The sequence below is a fragment of the Idiotropiscis lumnitzeri genome, chromosome 1 (assembly GCF_059441095.1).
Source record: "Idiotropiscis lumnitzeri isolate Australia: NSW breed Sydney's pygmy pipehorse chromosome 1, RoL_Ilum_1.0, whole genome shotgun sequence".
Lineage (NCBI taxonomy): Eukaryota > Metazoa > Chordata > Actinopteri > Syngnathiformes > Syngnathidae > Idiotropiscis > Idiotropiscis lumnitzeri.
Window position 1 is genome coordinate 39,375,554 of NC_142391.1, and position 23,075 is coordinate 39,398,628.

Consider the following 23,075-nt stretch of genomic DNA (forward strand, 5'->3'; position numbering starts at 1 on the left):
GAGAGGTGCGCTGAGTGTGTCAAGTGACGTGAGTTACAAAACGCACATGACAGCATCTCGTCACATTCTCTTTACTGTTGATTTGCTTTGAAGTTTAAGTGACAAGTGTGGAGGTGGAATAAGGTCTTGCGCTCCGCTAGATGGACTATCTTTGGACCGGAAGCCGCCAGTACCCCAAAGTGTCTTCTGCTCCGAAAGCGCCCGCCCTGAAGTGAAGCTGCAACTGGCTCGAAGTGAAAGCACTGAATCGGACTGGAAAGCAGGTTACAGACATCCAAATATGCGCGTCGGAGTGCGCTGGCGAATCGTCCCTTTACTTCATTTCGTAGCGTTGTCGTGATGTTCAACGCTTCAGGTATTGAGCTCCCTTTGAACAAGAAGGAGGATAATTCTGAAGTTATCAATGGCACATGGCATCTTTTTTACAACGTCCTGCAGAATATCGGCCCCACAACGATGCGGAATGAGTCGTGCGGGGAGCAGCTGCTGAATTTCAGGCGTCCGGAGAAGATCATCATCGGGGTGATGCTGGCCATCATCACAGCGGTCACCGTGATGGGAAACACGCTGGTCGTAATCGCCGTGTGCGTGGTGAAGAAATTAAGGCAGCCTTCAAACTACCTCCTGGTATCTTTAGCTGTGGCCGACCTGTCCGTGGCCATAGTGGTGATGCCATTTGTTATAGTGACTGACCTCACCGGAGGAAAGTGGCTTTTTGGCGAAGTCTTTTGCAACATATTCATCGGCATGGATGTAATGTGCTGCACTGCATCCATCATGACCCTCTGTGTGATCAGCGTAGACAGGTACTGTATTTCATGAAACTATATATGAAACATAAATTGCTTATACGCACGCACCTGCTTTTCGAAACGACACCTACACCAGTTGATTGAACTATTAATACTGTGAGTAAGTAAGCGAAGTTCATCCGCAATGGCAAATAATGAGCTGTGAGTCAAATCCACCCAATAATGTGGCATTTAGCGCCAGGGGATGCAAAAATCCAGATCAGTTGATATTCTACTTGTTATAGTCACTGGAGCAAGAAATGCGCACGCACACTGTGATTAATGATCATGGGTGTGATAATAGGGCATTGAGGATCATCTGCAGGACTTTGAAACATCTTTCACCAATGTCCTACATTTGGGTATACTGTGTGGCTCAACAGAATTTCCAAATGTGGATTGAAATTACATTGAAAATGAGCAGTCAATTTATAGCAATTTTCCCCTTATGGCAAATGACAATACATGTTTTGTGTTTACCAAAACAATTCATTTATTAAATTGTGGACTTACTGTTGGATCTCCTTGTGACAAATGAGTCTGCACTCTCATTTGTAATTTGAAATAATAAAAAAAAGTCGAGATATTGGTAATATATTGTGTCACAAGGTTTTCTAAGACAAATTTAAAATGAAATCTAATAACACTGTTGAATGAAAATTGCAGGTGAATGAAATTTATTGTTTGGCTATAAAATAGACACAATGTTGATATGCTCAATATTTGCAAACATTCATTCCTCAGTCAGAGCATCAGCTCCCTTTTCCATATAATGCAACCAATGAACATCATATAACCAATACCTTACAGTGTAGAATAGTTTTCTGTTGTATTTACAACCCAATACAGCATGTATTTAGCATTAGCATGAGTGGATTGATACAGTATAGAACACCTGGCCTCTCATTGCTAATATTGGATAATGTGATTGGGCCATCACTGAATAGACTTAGAGAGAGTTGGCATCTGCCATCAGGAAAATTCAAGTTTCCTCACCACATACAGAGAGCAGACCGGAATTAACTCACACCGTTTCTGTAAGGAGTGCACAATAATCGCAATGAAACAAGTGAGAGTGGCGTCTACATATGAATCAATGTAGGACTGAGAGAACATTCTGAGGGAATGGTGAGTGCTAATGATATGATAGTTGTGGTGAATGTGAATTTGGGAAGACGTAAAAAGTGAAGCTGCCGGATTCTGCAAAGATTTTAGAAATATATGTTGACTCTCTTTGAGTAAGTTAAAGTGCTTGTGGGAGGTAAGTTCAGAAAATGGCAAATCAAATCTATTTGTGTCACACGTTGTCAGGGGACGCCGGTCGGCGAGGTGGGGAAGGACCCAAAATGTGAGCAAGCAGGGAAAAGGGTAACTTAAAGGGAATTTATTAAGTCAATCCAAACAAAGACAAACAACGTGGCAGGGTGCAAAAAATATCAAAGGCGAATTAAACGTGACTTTAACAGGATAAAAGGACAAGGAACAGGGGCAGTGACAAATACTAAGGAGCGAGAGCGAGATCAGGGAGCGAGATCAGGGAGCGAGATCAGGGAGCGAGATCTGGGAGCAAGATCAGGGAGCGAGATCAGGGAGCGAGATCAGGGAGCGGCCGTGACAGTCCTCGAATGGAGCAATGACCCGACGCTGAGTTGTCGGCACGGGGTGTTTAAATAGGCGGTTCATTAGGAGAGCAAATGGGAGTCAGGTGTGAAGGCTAATGGGGAACCGGTTGTGTGGCTGGTGGGGAACGATCGCTGAAGGAAACGCCCCACTCAGCTGACAAAATCAACAAAAACAAGGACATGGCATGGAAAAGTGAAAATAATAAACCAAAACCCTGACATGACCGACACGGGTCATGACACACGTAATGTAATTACACATAATACAAATAATAAAGCATGATAAAATATTTTTTCTTTGGTATATTTGACAAACAAATAGTTTTTCCAAAGTTAGATTCTGCCGGGCGGCAAAGTGTGACATCATACCAAGGGATTTATGTCAGAACTCATATAGACAGTGTATTAGGGCAGTCAGAAATTGATTCACAATGCGAAATATCAAATGTATCTGAGGGGATCCACGTATTTGAAGAGTTAGAGGAAGAGGAGCTTGTTGAAATTATGATAGTTGTACTATACAAGTACAAGCCAGATAGATGCTCAGGAGGACGAAAATATTGCCTGAACGACCGGACATGGTGCGGAGTCTAGACTGATCGAACTACCAATCTAGGAGGTTTGCGTTAAAAAAAATTAACGTGAGTATTCGTAAAATAGATTTATCACTCAAAATACGGTAAGCAAGGTAATATTGCTGGAATTGCCAGTTCTGTTGTCTAAAATGTCGATCGATCGCCATCAAACAGTAATTCACCCATATTTTGCCATTAGAGTCCTCATCCATAAACCCTGGAGGTGGTCTTCTTGAAAGGTGCGCTCAGCGGTGCTTTTAGTCGGAGCCGCTTCAGGAGCGTCAATGTTCAGCGAACAAAAAGGCCCGGCGGAGGAGGCCGACTCCAAAGTCGAGTGTGGCCGCACTGAAATGCTACATTGATTGGTGTATGCGTAGCCTGGAGCTGTTATGTTTCAAAGAATAACAAGGCGCGTTTTAGTTACGTCGCCTACAGTCTAAAAACTGGGGCTAATCCTCATCCAAATAAATGTGCATGTCTACTCATTTGCAATTCAGTCCCTGCATCCTCACCGTGATTGGCAAAGAAGCAGTGTGCCGCGTCCTAACAGCATAATCTATGTACCTGTGCTCACTTTCACAGTCCCTCATTCTCATATAAATCAGCCACAGAGAGGTTAACCCTTTTGATATGTTGACGTGGTCATCGGTAGGGATGTCCACATACATTTTGGTGCCAATTGATCTCTGTTTTTGGACGTTATAACCAATAAAAGTACAATGATTTCCAATGGAGCGTTTGGAATCGGTCCCTTTAATGACTCGAACGAAACATGGAGAAAGCGGAGGTGGGCGTGGTGATATTCCTCATTAAAAGTATCAGTTTTTCAAGTCGTCTTTTATTCCCTAATTTCACCAAAATGAATAGATTAAAAAGAAAATCATATGCAATTTCGGTTTCCTGATCAAAACATTTATAAACTGAGCTTGTTAGTGAAAAATGGGCCATCTTGGATCATGTCCTCCTTTAATGCTACTGACGACATGGAGCCACAAGCATGACCCCTTGTGTATAGATTCAATAAATATTTAAACCACTGGCTTACATGGATGTTTGCCGAGAGACCACGCTGGTGGAATTCAGTATCTCCGGCTTTCCCTGTCCACAGCCTAATCAGAACCAAATAATACCACTAATATCCATAGAGAATAACAAACTCTGGGCTCTGTAATGGGCACCGTGTCACCTTTTACATAAACACTTGTATCGTCGATGAAGTTGCGCCACATTGTACTGTGGATATGGGTGTCAAAGTTTTATGACATTTAAAACATATTTCGGCGAATTCCTTGCTGTTTTAATAAATACTTATTTTTGTCCAAGAATCGTCCAAAGGTGCTTCAGGTGATTCATAGTCTCTCACATCAACAACCACAATATTTGAGGATATTATATGATATATCAGGGAATTTTAGAATAGTAACAATAATTTTGGCTTTATTCATATATGCATTGTGGAATGAAAGGTGGCTGGAATTAAATGATTGAAGTCATCTGGTAAATCACCATATTGGAGGGTGGGCAAACGTTTTGATTGGCGGGCCACAATGGGTTTTAAAATTTGACAGAGGGGCCGGACCAGAAGCAGATGGATGGAGTGTTTTGGTAACCTCACCTCATCAGAGAAAGAAATACATTTAATTTTAAATGAAAATGAACAAAAGCATTACAACAAAATATTTGTCTTTCACACATCACAGTATTTAGAAAATAAAACATTAAAAAGGTTTATTCATTTACTTTGTTTCAAGAGCGGCGGGCCGCTTTCAAACGTTTAACGGGATGCATGTGGCCCCCGGGCCATAGTTTGCCCTCACCTGCCATATTGCATAAGATCCAGGATGCAACATTAGATATTCCTGCACCGCTAATGAAATCCGAGACAAGAGTTTCACAACTTTACAGTGTGTGTATTGTAGCAGTCAATGTGTAACGTAAAACTGCCGGAAGGGCATGACAGCAATAATAAACCTCAGGGCTCGAAATAAGCGGATTTGCAGACCAACTTGCGAGTCAAAGAGATGAAAAATGTTCTGGAAATCACAGAAGGCTAACTTGTTACACTGATTGTTCTGGATATTTAAAAAAAATCATCAAAGTGGTCGCCGCTATCCGGGGATTGAGTTTTCCATATGAATGTAAAATGTTTCAATTCGGCATCCAGTGGGGAATTCAGAAGAGCGCAGCTTGTTCCGGTAGTTACCTCAAACATTCGGGGTAGAGAGCTCTGATCATGTGTGAGTCCGTCTCGCTGCCGAATTGATGCATATTACTGCAATCTACTTATGAAATGTCAATGGTTAATGTCTGGTACAATTTACATTATTTCTTGCGGTTACTTGCTGCCTTCTGTATGGATGCTCGGGCAATTATGACACTTTTGTTGTCGGTCGGCTTGCTGGCTCAGCCCAGAGCTGTAGTGAGTGGTTCGGGGGCTCAGCCAATCAATGGCCAAGAGTATAAACATTTTAAAAGCACCATCTTTGGTAATGCATATGTACGGCAGTGCAGGTCCGGATGTTGTTTTGTGCTCATGAGTCAAGCATTAGTTCACAGTATGTACCCATCCTTTTTGGAGTCCTTGGAGGGGATGCTGGAGAGCAGCTCACTTAGGCATTAACAGTGAGACTTAGAAGGGTTATTTGACGGCTGTGGTCATCATATATTTTCCATCAGTGGCCCCTCTCTTCACCTGAGTGTCTGAGACATATGGCCCCAAGTCTGGTAATATGAGCAGTGACGACCATGACCGTGAAAGGTGAGGCGTGTGTGACGGATGTCAAGGTAGACAAATCAGAGGTTTGAGCAATCAAAGTATCTGCAAAAGGAAAGTTGGACCCCCAAGGAAAACCACGAGAACATAAACTCTTGCTGAGGACTACTTCTCCTATGCAACTGTGAAAATGTTTTTATTGTATTTAATCCGGAAAAAAAAAAAGTAATTGAGATTGCAAATCACTTTTCCAACAGTGACCTTGCCAAGATGGCAGCATAGATATATATTAGTTGCAACAATATAAAACAAAATAACAGTCATAAATGACAAGCCCATGTAACACAATAACCATCAATTATTGGTACTGCTTCTCCTCATGAGGGTCCTGGGCATGCTGGAGCCTATCCCAACTGTCTTCAGACAGTAGGCGGGGGACACCCTGAACTAGTTGCCAGCCACTCGCAGGGCACACATAGAAGAACAACCATCCATGCTCACACTCATACCTCAGGGCAATTTAGAGTGTTCAATCAACCTGCCATACCTGTTTTTAGAATGAGGGAGGAAGGAAGGAGCACCTGATGAAAACCACTCAGGCACTTGCTCTTGCTTCAGAACGTGTCTTTTATCACTATATAGTTGGCAGTTGCTGATGTAGCAAGATTTCTATCAATTACTACTTCGCCCCCTTTACTCTCCAGGCTTGGCACCACCTGAATTCTACCTAACCCCAAATCACACCTATGTGGTTGCCAAACAATGATGAGGTCATATGTGCTGTGGAGGAGTTACTCTGTGATTGGGACGCCGCCTTCTCGCGTGATTTGATAGCAATCCTTCAGCATTGTTGCATCAAGTGCATTGATATCAAGGGGGATTGCATTAAAAAATTGTGAAAAACTGCCTCCTTCCTGCGAGTCCTTAAGGGTGAGGCTTGATGTTTTTGAATGACTCACGCTTAAGCAGCTGCTTGCTGGTGCGATGTGCCGCGATTTACTGAATGTATAATCCGATTAGTAACGTCAACTGTTAATCATTAATCGATTAGCATAATAATCGTTTTGTGGCAGCCCCACCTGTCAGGAATACAGATTGAAAACAAATTCCTTGGCCCGAAACAATTACAGAACAGGAAAGAAAAAGGATAAATTGGATGCCTGCAGGATACAAAATTGTTAACGCTGACTACTCTATGCATTTCCATTGAAATAGGTTATAGTGTATCTCCCATCTCTAAAAAAACAGCATATATAGGTTAACAGCAACTTTAGTCGCGAATCAGAATACGAAGGGTTGTTTGATTATACGGTCTGTACCCAGTGATTGACTGGTCATCAGTCAAAGGTGGACCACATCTCTCGCCCGTCAACTGGCATATGCTCCAACTCAGATAATTTTTTATTTGGAAATCACTGCGAATACGATATTGCTTGTTAAATTCTAGCAATCTGTGTTGAAAAAAGATTTTCTTCTAAGACAAAATGAAGACATTAATTATCGTGTTATCGTTATAAAGGATTTACCACTTATTTATACATTATCAGGTTAATGAGAGGTTTAACAGTTTGACAGTATGTATGATACACTCTCATGGCATAATTAATAGCTTTGAAGGCCACACACATGGAGGCTTAGTCATTCAGCACCGCTGTCGCTTGACTTTAGATTCACTTGCGCAATTTAAATCACTTTTCCGCCACAGCATACGTGCGTCTCTGTGTTAAAAGAGGAAAAGTATAGTCATTCTCTGCATTGATTTTAAGAAAGCTTGAGATGTATTCAGACCTGCCCGCTTTCTTAATAAGATAAAACATGTTTTGGCTTCACTTTTTTTACTTTCCCTGAGAGTAATATGTCCACATTCAATAATTCAAAAGTCAAACATGAATGATTTATTCAAAACAGTGGAAAGAGTGGATGCTTTTTCCGTAGTTCATTGGCTGTCTAAGAAAAGTCAGTCTGAAGGAATGAAGGAACTTGCGTCACAGGTTGGATGATAGTAAGAAAAAAAATATCACTTAACTGTAAAAGTTGACTACACTCAGCGTGGGAAATCAAAGGAGTGATGATCTCTCACTGATACTTGGTTTAAAAAAGAACCGCCAAAACCTTTGTGCTTGTATATTCAGTGTCAATAAGAAGCAATGTTCACATTTGAAAACATTTGTGAGGCAAGGAAGTTTATCCCTGCCGAGAGAGTGCAGCTGGGGAATATTCACCCGGAGCAACACACACATGACCTGACATAGCTGACGCATCCTCAGGTAATGTGATGTGACGCCCAAGCTCTGCTCTCAGGCACTTTTCCCTTCCATCTTCCGCCTAACGAAGGATTGGATAGTTCCAGCAAGGCTAACATGATCAGATCAAAGGCAGTTTATGTTGGTGAAGGAATTTTGTGAAAAATGTGAGGAGTGTGTGTTCTAGTCAGGAGATACAATAGCATAGTTAATGCGACAAACCGTTCTGGCTATTTCAAGCCGACTACAGTTTCTCAAAGGGGAAACCTAAACTTGTGGCAATCACTTGCAAAGTTTTGTCATTTCAGAAGTCATGAAATAAAAATGCTGGGAAAATATGTTATGATGGTTAATCATTGATAAGTGCCGCTTGCCAAGTGCAGCTGTTTGTGTCCTGTTTGACTACCTGTGTGTGCGCGCATGCGTGTGTGTGTGTAAATTGTTTCGAAATTGAAAATGGAAAGGCGAACCCCAAAATACAATGAAACCTCTGAAGTAGGACATAATCTGTTTTGGGCTGCTTATTTTGAAACATTTTATATTCTTCATAAAAAATGGAAAAAAGAAGGCTCAAACATATTATACTGTAACATTCTTGACAAATACATAACTTTCGATTTATACATTAAAAAAAAAAACAACAGTCTTAACTCTGATGACGTGCAGTAGATGAAGGTGTTAGAGGGTGAGGGTGAAATTTCCCTCCTGTCCCTCCACCTCACTCTCATAGAACAAAACAGAAAAAAGAATCCTGTCCTGTCCCGGTAGAACTGAAATTCCGGTTCACACAAATTTTAGCTGATGAAAACATCCAAATTGAATGACACGGAATGGAATTAATATTGAGGAAACAGGTAATTTTTTTTGTTTCCGTTTTGTTTTGAAAAAAAGTAACAAATGAAACAGATTGGTTAGTAAACTAGCATTTCCTTAACAGATGAAAAACAATACAAGATTAAGTTGATTTGAGTGACAAATATGCTGTAGTATTTTTAGCAACTGAGAAAACAAGACAGGCTCAATAAGATACCATTTTATCTTGAAGTGATGTTTCATCGTGGCGTTGATCAGGGAAAGTGGTACAGACATCTAATGATTTACAAGTTTCTGTATGTCAATTCCCTGAAAATATATATATATATGTTTTTTCTTTTTTTCCTGCATTGTATATGCCGTCTATATAGCGAACTACTACAATCAAAATAATCTTTCCGCCGTAATCTGTGACCTCTCAAACGGAACCACACATCTGAAAATGAGGCCAGGAAGGAAGTTGTGCTTTTCAAGTGGTTGTGATCTGTGTGTGAGCTAACCCCCCCCCCAAAAAAAAATTACAGTCATCTTTTTTTGTCCCCTTAAATCTTATAATGAAATCACATACTGCTATTGAGTGGGATTATGTTTATACAGTATAGATGATGAACGCCTTTATTTCTAATAACATTAAAACATAATGTCGACAGCTACACCACAATCATCAAGAGAATTGGAACATTCCACTCTCTTGTGGAACTTGACATGGAGGATGATGGATTATTAATAACAGGCCAGTTGATAGTGATCTGTGGTTTACTTTGCTATTGTCTACTTGCTCCACTATTTATTCAACAATCTCCGGAGACAGGAAGAATAAAAAGGATGAAGTGCTGAGTGACTTTAGTGTTCCATAAATCATGCTTCAAGTTTGGCATAACAATGATGGGATCCATTATTTGCCGATACTAAACAAGAGGCCAATAAACAGTTACAAATCAGTGACATAATAGGCTTTGTCTTGGTTTCATGTTCTCGCGGGACTCCGAAAAACAAGGCCATCAAACAAAATTGGTTCTTATGTGTAAATGGGAGGAGGTTCTTTTTTTAAACATCACTTACCACATAGATTTGATTGCAACTTGGTGTGCGTGTGTTCATTTGATCATTTTTTGCACAGTAGACTATTTATTCAAAGGAATTATGAATGTAAGCAAAGGTTCTCCAAAGGTTTAAAAAAAACCACTTACCCTTGCGTGCACGTATGCTGTCTCTGAAGTTGGTCATTTAATCTGAGGCATTGAAATGCAAATTGTATTGGGGGATGCCACATTGTGTTATAATGCTTGAAGTGTGCGACGTTGGTCAATTGCCCTTGTGGAAGACAGTGCACCTCAGAACTCACTGCACCATTTGCAGCACTCGTCTACTGTATTAAATCCCACTGTGGTCTCAAGTCATGTAATGTAACGTATGTATCTACAGTCTATTAGCAGTTTAGCAGTGGGGGGAAATTATTCCATCCTGAAAGCTATAATGACGGGGCCGAAAGCGGACTTTCTCAGTCAGGACAGTTGTGTGAGTAACAGCTTACTAATGGACCCCGTGGTGAGATTGTTGAAGCATTCTGACAACACTAATATCTTTGCACATGTTTCCTAGAGGTGTGAGGTCACACACAATATGCTCAAAAGTGTGAGCTAGCGCCGACTCCGAGCAGAAAATGGAAAGAACACAAAAACAAACAGTAATTAGGAGGTGATAAGAAGGAAATCATTGACCAGCAAGTTCATAAAGCCTGTCACTTGTTTTTGTGCTGAATCTGTTACATTGCTTACTGCCCGCGTAGTCAATGTGCCAAAATGCTTTGACTTTGTCCCGACCAAATGTGTCTCTTCAATAAATATACATGACTTATTTAAAGATTGACGGGACATGGAAGCTTTGCTTTTTGTAACCTTTTGTAACAAGATGTTCTATATGACCTCACATTTGAGTTCTGTTGGGTGAGTCAATACATTGGATTCATAGTTAAGTTTTAAGTTACCATATGATAACATGTTGAAATAGCTGTTAGCAAGAAACAGTGCGATTGCATCGTCCATGGTAAATATTCTTCGACCGCCACCTCTTTGTAGACCGTGTTGGGCAGTAATGGTGTAACAAAAAGTGCCGTTACTAGTTGAACTACATTTTGTGAATTTACTTTGGTTATCAATAACAAACTAGCATTCACAGAAGCTACATTTCCCCAGGCAGTTTTAAAACGGAAAAACTAAAATACATCTCTTCTGTTTGATGCCACATAGTGTACCTACAAGCCCTCTGCCAAGTATCAAAAGATCCACGTGAATGATCTGATAATGCAGTGGAGTGATAGAGGAGGGAGCAGACATGCACATCAAATGAAGCCACTTGACCATACCTAAACAAATTTTCATTTACTTATCGAGTTCTTACACATAATACATTGCTGTCTTTATGATGCACAGAACATCGGCAGATTTGTATGAGTGAGGGAGAGCAGGTCAGCGTCAATTGGCTTCTGTGATGGGGTGACAGAATCAAGGGCAATTATTTATCATGGGGCCAAGGCGTAGAGTGATGAGAGCAGTGCAAACTCTTTTAAACGATCACAATTGCCAGTTAGTACATGTACCTACATGCACACATTAAAAAGTACTGACACAGTGTCGTTCTCCATTAATTTGGGCGGACCGATGCCCCGTTTTGCATGAACAGGCTCTAATGAATTTATTTAGTCATCTGGTCGAACTGCTCACCTCCGCAAAATTCAGTGTGGGTCCTTTCTAAAAGGAAGATATGGAACAAATTGTATTTACATTCCTATAAAATTTTGGGGACAAATGAGACCCGCCTTGGCTGTTGTAGTTCTTGTGACACATAAAGGCATATTCAGGTTCTCTTAATTCTAATCTCAATTGTCGCAGTTTATAATTTGCTGTTCATGTGCCATTCTTCACTAAATAAAATTTGATTTGACAGTTAAACTACTGTACTTATTTTACCTACTTTTTTATTGCCTATATTAATTTGTCAGAGACACAATGAAAACCTTATTTTCAGTCTACACAGTTTTGGGGTTTCCTTCATTTCCATCTGTAGTACTTGCTCGTTGTCCGTTAATAATGGTTTACCACTCTTTAAATATGTCTCTTTGCCTTCCAGGTCACTGATGGTGTAGTGATACTAAGAGCTGACTTTGGTACAGCCAGTGCGGGATTGATTTCCACTCTGTGACTGTATAATTTAATGTCCTGCCGCAGAAACTGGGACATTTGAAAGACTAATCCGATTTCCAATTGATCGAAGCATACACTTGCAAGAGTAATTTGATTTCCGATCGAATAGTCTTGTTGTGTTAATCCACGTTTAAAGAGTTGATCAAGGTCAGAATAAAATGTGTGCAGGTACAGAATACCAAAACTTGTTTTTAATCAATTTAATGCATTAGTTTGGTTCTCTCAAGTGCTTATAAAATACTGTTCCGAGTGTCTTTGAATACACACCAAGACACATCACAAATTGAAACATTCGCCTCTATTGTCGTTATATGAATGCACACTAAAACAGTAACTGAGTGTGCGTCATAATTTCATTTATCTGGGAAAAAAAGCAGCGCTTTGAATGGCTTTTAACTTTTCCAGGTTATATTCTGTTTCTAACGCATAACCAGCGAAGAAAAGATCCACCTGTGACATTAATAACAGGCCAACCCCTTTAGAAAATGAATGAAGAAAGAAAAAGGCAATGATAAATCCCATCAACTCCGTTATTTTATTTTGCTGTTCGTTTTAGGTCACTCTTCAGAATTCCTCTCCCAGTGCACACTGACAAAGTCATCTGGCCCAAATACGTCACTGAGGTCTTGACCCTTTTATTTTAATAATGTCAGGCTGAGAGCATCTCTGAACACTTGCATCACAATATTTTGAATTGAGTCACACAAATCTCATGATCAGTGATCCATGGATCACTGCTTAAGTTAGCATGCACCTGAAGTATCTATGAACAACTGCTCAGAGATTCTGTTTCATCCTATTAAAAGAGGACTAGGATATGATAATCTTAGTGACCAGAACCAACCTTGATGTATACGTCAACCTGCGTCCACATATGGTTTATTGAAAGCTCTCTGCCACGTAACCTTTTTTCCCCATCACACAAAGTCTGTGATTTGGCCGTTCAGTTCTTGAGCACTGTCTGTGAAATCTGGGTCAGAGTATTTTAGTGCATTTGAAACAAGCAACAGAGCATGTTTTCTGCATCACTCAAATCTACAAGAGGAAGGAACACAATCTACCTCTTCAAATTTCATTTTCTGAAAAACTCTTAGGCATTCACCATAATTTGCAACGAGTCAATTTCTCAGTGGACAGTAAGAACATTTTAATGGCAACCGCAGAGCCCATTTTATCTAAACAGCCAAAGCTCCATTTTCTTCAAGCAGCACAATTCTCTTGATTTTGATAGATTACACATATTTTGCATCCGGTGATGCAAAATATGTGTAATCTATCAAAATATATATATATAAAAGAGTATATATATATATCTCTATATATCTCGCTCTCTCTCTATATATATATATATATATATACACTGCTAATGTGAATTTCATTAATTTTTTTCCAACCAGGTTAATGTTTATTTTCAATAACAGGGTTGAATTATTTCAAATTAGGCAGGTGGGGTGTGGTGTTAGGGCTGTGTCACAAAAAAACCCAAAAACGATTTGAATATGAAAATGTATTTTGTTTTGATACAAGTTTATCAAACCAAACTAAATTGAATCGTTCCACGTTAAAATAAATAGAGATGCATATCGAATATATTAGATATGTTTGAAGGAAATGCCACATTTTGAATACTGACAAGTTCATTTATATATAAAATGACAATAACAATCTCATTCCATCACAATAACCCTCAAACTGACCTATACATGCATCCAGAATAGATTGAATCATCTTTTCCCAGACACCCCTATTGCAAACCATATCATAATGAGTTGATTGGCCACAGTGAAATGGAAATGCGGTGTAAGTACTATGGAACTTAGTATTTTGTTTGTATTTACGTTTGTATTACTATTACAAGGCAAAAAAGTCATTATTTTTTTTTTATCTTTACGGCAAACCGCTGTCTACGGTACATATGATATTTAATGTATTGTAGCATAAATTCAATTGAGACAATAAACCTTACAGTCAGCCATAACCACACCTGCCAACCAAACCTCAGCATCGCAATGCAGAAGGTTGTCTTGCCTCACGCACACACACCCCCACACCCCCACACACACACATACACACACGCACGCTCTGTTTCCAGCCCCAATTTGCTCAGCCATTCATAAATCTTGAAGCAGCCATCTTGTGTTGTGGCTGTTTGATTCACAATCATTTTGCCACATTCCGAGAAAACACGGCATCCAAAACTAGTGGAATCTGTAACAGCACCTCGGTAAAATATCACGAAACCTATCTACGACTACGACTGCCAGTTTGTGTTGTCCCTGCAGATACAGAGGTTTCGGGTCAGTAAACACCAAAGCGGTGGTCATTCTAGCACTAACTGCAATGTCAGACCCTGCGGCCAACGAAGCAGTGTCGTTTCCCTTCAGCACGGGCACCATTGATGTAACCATACCCGTCACCAGATCTCAGCCTTAAGGGGGGCACTTGAAATGTGTGCGTGTGTGTGTGGGGGTATTATTATTATCAATACCTTACAGACAGGACTTACTTTACACCACTGCCGCTTGAATGGCGCTCTTTGTAGCAACTGCTAGCAAGAATGATGAAGACAGTGATTACAATCCAAATACAAAGATGCCTTCTTCAGTATGTTGACGCCGCAGCCGTATTGGATGTGGCAAAATGAAGCAAATTGTGAAGATATTTGATTCGCATTGGAGAGGTATCATCAACCCAGAACTCATTGGAGTGATACTGAACAATTTCTTTTGACTGCATTATGTGAATCTAACGATTTTTCTTTAAATTATTATTTGCCATTCCAAGATGCAATATTACTTTTAATACAATAGTCACATCTAATATGGCGGATGCGCTGACATTTTTTCAACAGGGCCATACGGTTCAACGGGTGTCTGCTGTAGAATTAAAAGAAAAAAACGAAAATTAATTGTATCTTCATTTTACATGTCCAGGGAGTTTGTGGCTCCATGGCAACTTTTTTGAAACATTTCAAATGGCTCTTGAGTTCCTGACAGCAATGTAATATGTCGCTCCTCACTTACTGGACTGTGACGCAACACGACAGGCTTACACTTATTGTAGGAATCTAAATGTGCAAAAACTATATCAAGAGTCACCAAATTTTATGTTGAGATCTCTAGTTCTGCTCACGATCACTTCTGAAAACTGTATTAGAATGATGGCGCAAGTAGTACGGATTTTAGGGCGTTTCCCTCTTCATATAGACACAAGACTGATGTCACTATATGAGAGAAATGCGTCATCCATAAAATTAAAAATTGGGGCAATATTTTTAGATGATGTGGCAATATTTAGGATGTCCAAATACATTTTGGGGATGATTGATTGCAGTTTTCTGACATATTCGTTGCAATATGCCTGCAGAAAATAATTTCCTGTGAGCCCGTGATTGGCTTATGTAGATACTACTGGGATTCAATCCAACAAAAATCACATCACTATTTCTTTTTATTTTTAATTTTTTAGTGATAAGCTAGCAGTTTATTTTCAGAAAGCCGTGCCTCTATGGCCGGCCCGCCCTTGGTGACAGGCATGGATGTAACCCTTGCACTTTGGAGTGCAGTCACAATTTTATCTGCACTGATCTGTGCAGCTACAGTAATTCACCAGCAATTAAAAAAAGTGTTGTGTATATATATAAATATATATATATATATATATATATATATATATATATATATATATTCTTGTTTTATTTTGAAGGGTACAGCAATGTTTGAAGATGCTTGTAAGCATTTCGAATGGAAAGTGTTTTGGGATCAAGATTTGGGATACATTTATGGAGGAGACGGTATGTGGAACCATTTGATAATTTAGTTCCAAGATGCTAAGTAAATATTTTCAGTCATTTTATAAGCCTGTCAATAAATTGGGATATATGTGCGCTACTAATTTTTTTGCAGAGGGGACAAAAACCTCAAGAGTCTCATTAAAATTGAGATGACTGTTAAAAAGCGAGTAAAACTGCTATAGTGAGTCTGAATATTTTCCTAAAGTGCTTTGTTCCTGATATTTAATGAAGGCGTTCACTTATTGAAAGGAACTCAGTGTTTGTATGGTAAATGTTAGATTTGTGGTTTCATTTGATGGTCGGTTGTGTTACATTCTATTTTATTGTTATAGAATTATCAACCCATACGAGTGGGCGTGTTCACAGAAAGGTTCAGAACCACTAGTTTAATCTATTGAAGTAAGCAAAGTGTGCTATTTGCATTCAGGCTTGGTCCCAATCCTCCCTGTATCCACAGCTTTTCGTGCACAACAAAAACGAATTTTAAACGAGTAAGCGCATGCGACTGCCTCAGAGGAAAATTCAAAGAATAAATGTAAATGTTGATTCATCCATTAATTCTGCATTAATACTGCATTTTCCTGCAAGGAACTAAAAGCCCTATTGCTTCAACTCTGCAAGCTAACACTAAATCACTAAATCCATTACAGGCAGTCACATCATAGCTGAATAATGACGTGTCTTTGAATAAAGTATTTGTGCCACAGGCGAATAGGAGCTAGCAAGGACGTCTTCCTCTGTTTCCCTGTCATGATAATGTGAGAGTGGCAGTGTGAAGTACCCCTTCGTTTTTGTCACATCCCATTTGGTTTCTTTCTGAAAGAAAAACTTGAAAGCTAAATAAGCTTAGAGGAACTCTTCATGTCTGCCCAGTTTTTTTTGTGACCTTTAAGGAAAAAATGTAGAATAAAGGATGGAGAGGCATCTAGCCACGGGTTAGGATGGTTGAAATAGATAACAGTTCAGCCAAGAACAACAAATAGTGTTGTTTCTATTTTCTCACGAATGCTGCTGGAAATTCAGGCCCTTTGTCCTACTAAAGATTTTACAATTGTCAGGATGTGACTATGCTTCTGCAATTCATCCATCGCTCTGCTGGAGCCTTTGGGCAGTAGGGCGGGGTACACTGAAAAACTGGTTGCCAGCCAATTGCAGGGCTCACACACTTTTTGCTTTGAACATTGAACCCATTGAACTAAATGATGGCAGCTAGACTGAATAATTCATTCTGAAGTGCCACTGTAAGTATAAAAATGCAGTTGAAGTGCAAAGACAATTTACGACGGACTTTCAAAAACAACCACCAACACAAATAAACATCACTTGAATTAGAGACAAGTTTGAAGTTCACCAAACCTCACACCGCTAGACTTCTTTTTTTACAGTAAGAAACGACAAATTCTACGCAATGGGACCAACAGTGGTGGACCGTCAAGGCCTTCTCTGCTGGCCCAACATAATCAAGAAAAAATTATCATATTCTTCACATTGGTGTCATATTTTAGAGTTTTTATTCACTCCTAATTCACCTAGCTCGTGTTGCTAGGCAGATTTCACAATACCATTAGCACCCACTATTCTTTCCGAGGGCTTCAGATACAATCGTGCAGGCATCTTTATGTCAAAGTCAATGAGCTTTCAGATTTGATAGACGGTTGCGATAGCCAATCAGATCACGAGTTGGTTACCATGAGCCTTCTCACTGGCCTTACGCTGACAGTGATGAACACGTCTTGTGATTGGATACTCACTCAGCGCTATGCGGCACCAACACACCCGAAAGGTGTAACTGGCGACCGTTCCAAAAGCTAAAATATATTCTTACTTTTTTTAAACCACAATGACTGAAGGAGGGAAAAGTGTGGATTTAATTGCAGATACACTTGTGAGGCCATTTTCAAGACGGACCTTTCAAGAAAAGCTAGGTCGTCCAACACTCACTTAGTACTGTGTAAGTGTCTTTCTGTATATTATTTGTCCAGCCGTGGTATGATGGTATTATGAGGGAGATGTATTAAAGTAGGACTGAGTAGGACTTCACTGAAGGTCTACGTGTGAAATGCACTTGCGACCACCAACAGTCAATAAATTGAGAGCGACCAATGAATGTGAATATACACAAATACCAAGTGAAATGTTTCATGATTTGTGCTCTTCCATCGTTTGGCATTATCTGCAATGTCTGAACAAGAACAGACGTCAGGCGGTGACATAACAATAGAATTTATCTATCTACCTCTCTCTCTCTCTCTCTGCTGTCAAGTGATTATTTTTTTTAACTAATTAATCACAAAAAAATCCATGATTAATCGCGATTAATCACATATTTCAACTACAATTTTTTGTGAAGCTTGTTACAGATATTTAGTTGAATAATATCTTGGAATTGATGCAAAATGCGCCAAATATGAAGTATATTTAATTCAAAGACTCTTCTAATAGCTTCCTTTGATTTTTGAATACGATCGAAATGGAGACATCTTTCCAGCCATTTTTCTTCAAAACATTTCTCACAACTGCCCTCAAGCGCCACACTGCTGTTGGTTTGCAAGGCCCAGTGGTAACTTGAACACGATGTTTTGTTCTGAGACTTGCCAAAGATGTACAGCTAACATGGCGCAATATTTTCAAAGTATGCAAATTATTTTTTAAGTTAATCAAACTGAGTTAATTGAGTTAAAATATTTAACTGAGTTAAAAAAATTGGGATTAATCACCTGAGTTAACGCTTCAATTTTGACAACCCTAATATATATATGTATATATATATATATATATATATATATATATATATATCCATATATGACAAATGAAGTCGCCAGAGGTCCCGAGTAATTTTGCTGAAAAAAATATGTTATCTTTGTCTTATATATTATCTTTGTCTTGTTATATCAAATTTTGAATTTTGACTGTTTAAATACCAATATTAATTGAAGCAGAAAATCTGCAGTGAATTCAGCCGTGCATCTCCTTGTTAGAGAACAGCAAGTTGTGCAAGTGCAAAAGTACTGAAACATTGATTGGTAGGACAAGTGCATTCATGAGTTTGAGAAGGTCAATTTACGCTCACCTGGAAAGGTTATACTGTATTATAGATTCATACTGATATTTCACCTGAAAGTCGAATTTCACTAACCCTTTGCGAGTTGTGTTAAACTAAAAGGACAAATAAGTAGGGAACAAGCCTCCACTTAGCCTGAATGCAATACAAGTGAAAACAAGAATGGATTTATTATATATGTGTCATGTGTCATAAATCATCCCCGCTGCTTATCCTGTATAGGGTCGCGGGGGTGCGGGAGCCTATCCCAGCATACTATCGGCGAAAGGCACACTACACTACCCCTGAACTGGTCGCCAGCCAATCTCAGGGCACACAGAGACAGCATTACTGAGTGGGAACCGATCCCATCACATTAGGCGAGTGTACTGCCACACCATCAGTGACTACACATTATATATGTATTCATATATAATATATATGAAAACATGCCTCAGCGTTGGTTTAGTCGGAGCGATTTATTTCTTGTTGGGGTGTGTTAAAGACAAAATGTATGTTCCACCACTTCCAGGAAACATGGATGACATGAAAGATTGAATACCATCTGCAATTAACACGTAGGCCGTGATATCCTGAGGCGCGTTGAGGAGGAATTCTCATATTGGCTTGATGTTGTCCGTGCTTTCCCTGGTGGCCATATTGAGCATTTTTAAAACATGAACTGAAAACCTGAAGATGTGTACATCACGTGTCCAAGCTATAGTTTTCTCCTGTTTTACGTTTGCAAAATATCACGATTATTTTTTTCCTTATTCTTTTTTATTCTTATCGTATATTTATGCAAACCTGCTGTGTTCTATTTCTTGCAAGTCATATTAATTGCTGTGAAAATTAGAATTAGAATTAGAATTAGAAATCCCTTTATTGTCATTGTACTCAAGAGTGCAACGAGATTAGAGAGCTCCCCTCTCCAGTGCAATACAACAATAATACAGACAAATATATAAATTAGATAAATAAATAAGAGAGTGCAAAGGAATTCAGTACTGAATAGGGTAGATAAAAACACATCACAATGCTGTTCTGCAAGGTAAGGGTGTTCTCGTGTGTGTGTGAGAGTTCAGAATGGAGATGGCTCTCGGAAAGAAACTGTTTCTCAGTCTATTGGTCCTCGATTTGATGCATCTGTAGCGCCTGCCAGAGGGCATCAGGTCGAACAGGTGTGAGTTTGGGTGGGTATTGTCTTTGACGATGTTGAGAGCCCTTCTGAGGCACCGGGCGGTGTAGATGTCCGACAGTGAGGGGAGAGGGCAGCCAATAATCCTTTGCGCTGTTTTGACTGTCCTCTGGAGCCTCACTCTGTCCGCCTCAGTGCAGCCACTGTACCAGGTGGAGACACAGTACGTCAACAGGCTCTCGATGGACGAGTGGTAGAAGGCTAGCAGCAGCTTCCTGTCCAGGTTGAATGGGTCACATAAAAGCAAAGGTCGTGGCGACCTAAGACTTTTAGGTATTTATTTTGTTACTGATGGTGTAGTGGTACATTTCACCAGAAATGGTGGATTCAGTTCTCACTCAGCGACAGTGACTGAATGTTTCTATGCATGTGTCCTGCACTTTTGGCCCTAAGTCAGCTCGGATTGGCTCCAGGTCACCAATGCCCCTGAACAGGATAAGCTGTGTAGAAAATGGACAGACGGATGATACAGCTTCACATTTAATTTAAAATACCTTTTATTTATACACATATTTATTATTATTATTATTATTATTATTGTTTTTCCAACTGGTTAGGAAAAATATATCCTATACATTTACATTTCAAGTGTATTTTCTTGTCAACTGAGCAGCCCAACTACATCCAATCCAATGCAACTTTATTTATATAGCGCATTTCACAACAGCTGCAAGATGTCTGCATTCTCACATTTTTGAGTGGGGAAGTTTTCAACGATGTTTCTGTTTCTCTAGTCACATTTTGCACTGGGATGTATTAAAATCAGATGGCCAATGTGGGTAAAGCATTCATCGAGAAATGAGTAATCCAAAAATTACATTTCGATTTAATGATTACATGAGCACAAGACGCAAAAGAAATGTAGACTTTGCAGAACAACACGCATTCAATACACTTGGATTTTACACCAGATGCCATGAATCAGTTCATTGAGGATGGGAATGGAATCTATGTCCCTGTCTGAGGACCGTTTGCTCACACCAAACAAACTATGACCGACGACGACATGATATTCATGACAAGAGCATTATTCTAATGTTTATCCTTGCTCTGTGTGCCAAGAAAAAGAAAGGAATTCATAGTTACTTGGCTTGAAAAGCACATTTTAACAAACTGCATCACATTTGTTTGTTCCACAGATTTATCTTCTCACACACATGTTTGAAAGATGGCCTGGCAAATAGCCTCGCATTACAGACAAGTAAGCACAGCTGTGACAACACTCAAATAACATTGATGATACTGATCCAGTTGAGTAACCGAAGCAGAGTCAGTAAACATAATGATGGATAAGCAGGTGAAAGTGATTAAACTGATCGAGCTCATTATGAATAATTCCTTGTATAGCAGTAAAATAAGCTGTGCAATTTCAGGGCGATGATGGGCAAATTCCTGCTGGATGGCTACATATGGTCCAGCCTGACCTTTCAAGGCTGAACACCATTTGAGTCGCTCTACAAGTATTTTGAAACAAATCATTAAAAAGATCATTAAAAAGAACTTTATCGTTGGCTACTTGATTGTTGAACAATTTTTTCCGTGACCCTTGTGAGGATAAGCGGAACAGATAATGGTTGGATTGATAAACATACAGTACATAATAGGTGATTATAAGGGACCGTATTCTTCTTCCACTTATCTGGGGTCAGGTTGCGCGGTGAACAGCCTGTCCACTAAGCAGGAGAGCTCAAACACCATTTCGTCCAGCTCTTTTGTGGGTGCTGAGGTGTTCTCAGGCCTTGTCTACTCTGGGGCCTTCTCTCAGTGGGACGTGCCCAGGTGACCTTAGCAGGGAGACTTCCAGGAGGCATCCGAAACTGATAACTCACTCAGTCAACAAATTCAACCACAGCTCTTCTCCGAGCCCCTCAGGGAGAGCCCAGACCTCCTGCAGCGTGCACTAATAAACCCAAGTGAATGATTTGTATTTCTGGTCTTGTACTTTCGGTCACGACCCACAGCTCGTGACCAAAGGTGAGGGTGGGTTCGTAGCTTACTCAATCGACTGATAAGAGTCCACATCACTGCAGATGCTGCATCGATCTAGCCGTCTGTCAAGCTCCCATTTCTTTCTTCCCATACTTGTGAACATGGATCAAAGGCACTTGTACTCCTCCACTTAGGGCGGGATCTTTTTAACTTGGAGAAGGCACGCCATCCTTTTCCGGCAGACTGACATGCTCTCAGAGCAGGAGGCGCCGATTCTCACCCCAGCCCCTTCATACTCTGCTGCAAACTGCTCCAGCGAGAGAGGAAAATTGCAGGATGATGAAGCCATCAGAACGACATCATCTGTAAAAAGCTGGGATGCTGTACCGAGGTCTCCAAATTGGAGCCCCTCAACACCGACAGAAATTCTGTCCTTTAAATAAATGGACCGAATTTATGACAAACAAGGTTGAAGGATGAAAGCTTTGCCTAAACTGGGGTGTTCAAACAAGGGCCACTTTAAATTTTTTTTAAACAGACAAGCGGTCCAAATCAGGGGTTTCAAACTCATTTTTGTCGTTAGTTTCCCCCGGACGACCGTTATGATTGTAAAACTATTGAACTGTTTTGTAATCGAAAGTCAAGAATACATAATCTTTTTGTTCAGCTATTGTTCAAGTTAATTTAATAATGCAACAAGAGCAACTCAACTCAACTTTATTTTTCATTACATATGACAATTAGAAATTTAGGTATAGATTTTTACCAGCATCATGAAAGTTGACATGACATGCTTGATTTGCTTACACGGGCCACATAGGCCCCCCGGTTGGCCGGCCCGTGTGTTTGACACATGTAGTCCAGCTCATTTATTGATAATGTAGAAAAATAATTGCAAACATTTCTGTTTAATAGATAAAATACTATTATCTAAATTGTGTTAGCACTATTGAATGTATAATTCATTGACTGATTTAATAAAATCAAATTGTTAAAAAGATATATTTAAAAAAAACATTCATTCATGTTTAAAATATTTAAAAAATTATTAACTAGTTATTGTATATATATTTCATCAACCAATTAATTGGTCGTATAAAATATGTTAAAAAGTAACAAAAAATCACTATATTAATGTTTGCATTATATTTACAA

At 39.6% G+C, this 23,075-nt stretch overlaps 1 protein-coding gene across 2 annotated transcripts in view; it reads left to right on the forward strand.

The window, feature by feature from the left end:
- htr7c (5-hydroxytryptamine (serotonin) receptor 7c) overlaps nucleotides 1-23,075 on the forward strand; it is a 33,254-nt gene continuing 10,179 nt past the window's right edge. The window contains exons 1-2 of one of the 2 annotated variants that reach the window (XM_088306427.1): nucleotides 1-355; nucleotides 439-806. In XM_088306427.1, coding sequence (XP_088162553.1) covers nucleotides 457-806 — 350 coding nt within the window. In that variant the 5' untranslated portion in view covers nucleotides 1-355; nucleotides 439-456. Of the gene's footprint in view, nucleotides 807-23,075 lie in introns of both variants that reach the window. The other variant, XM_088306419.1, reaches the window with a different exon arrangement.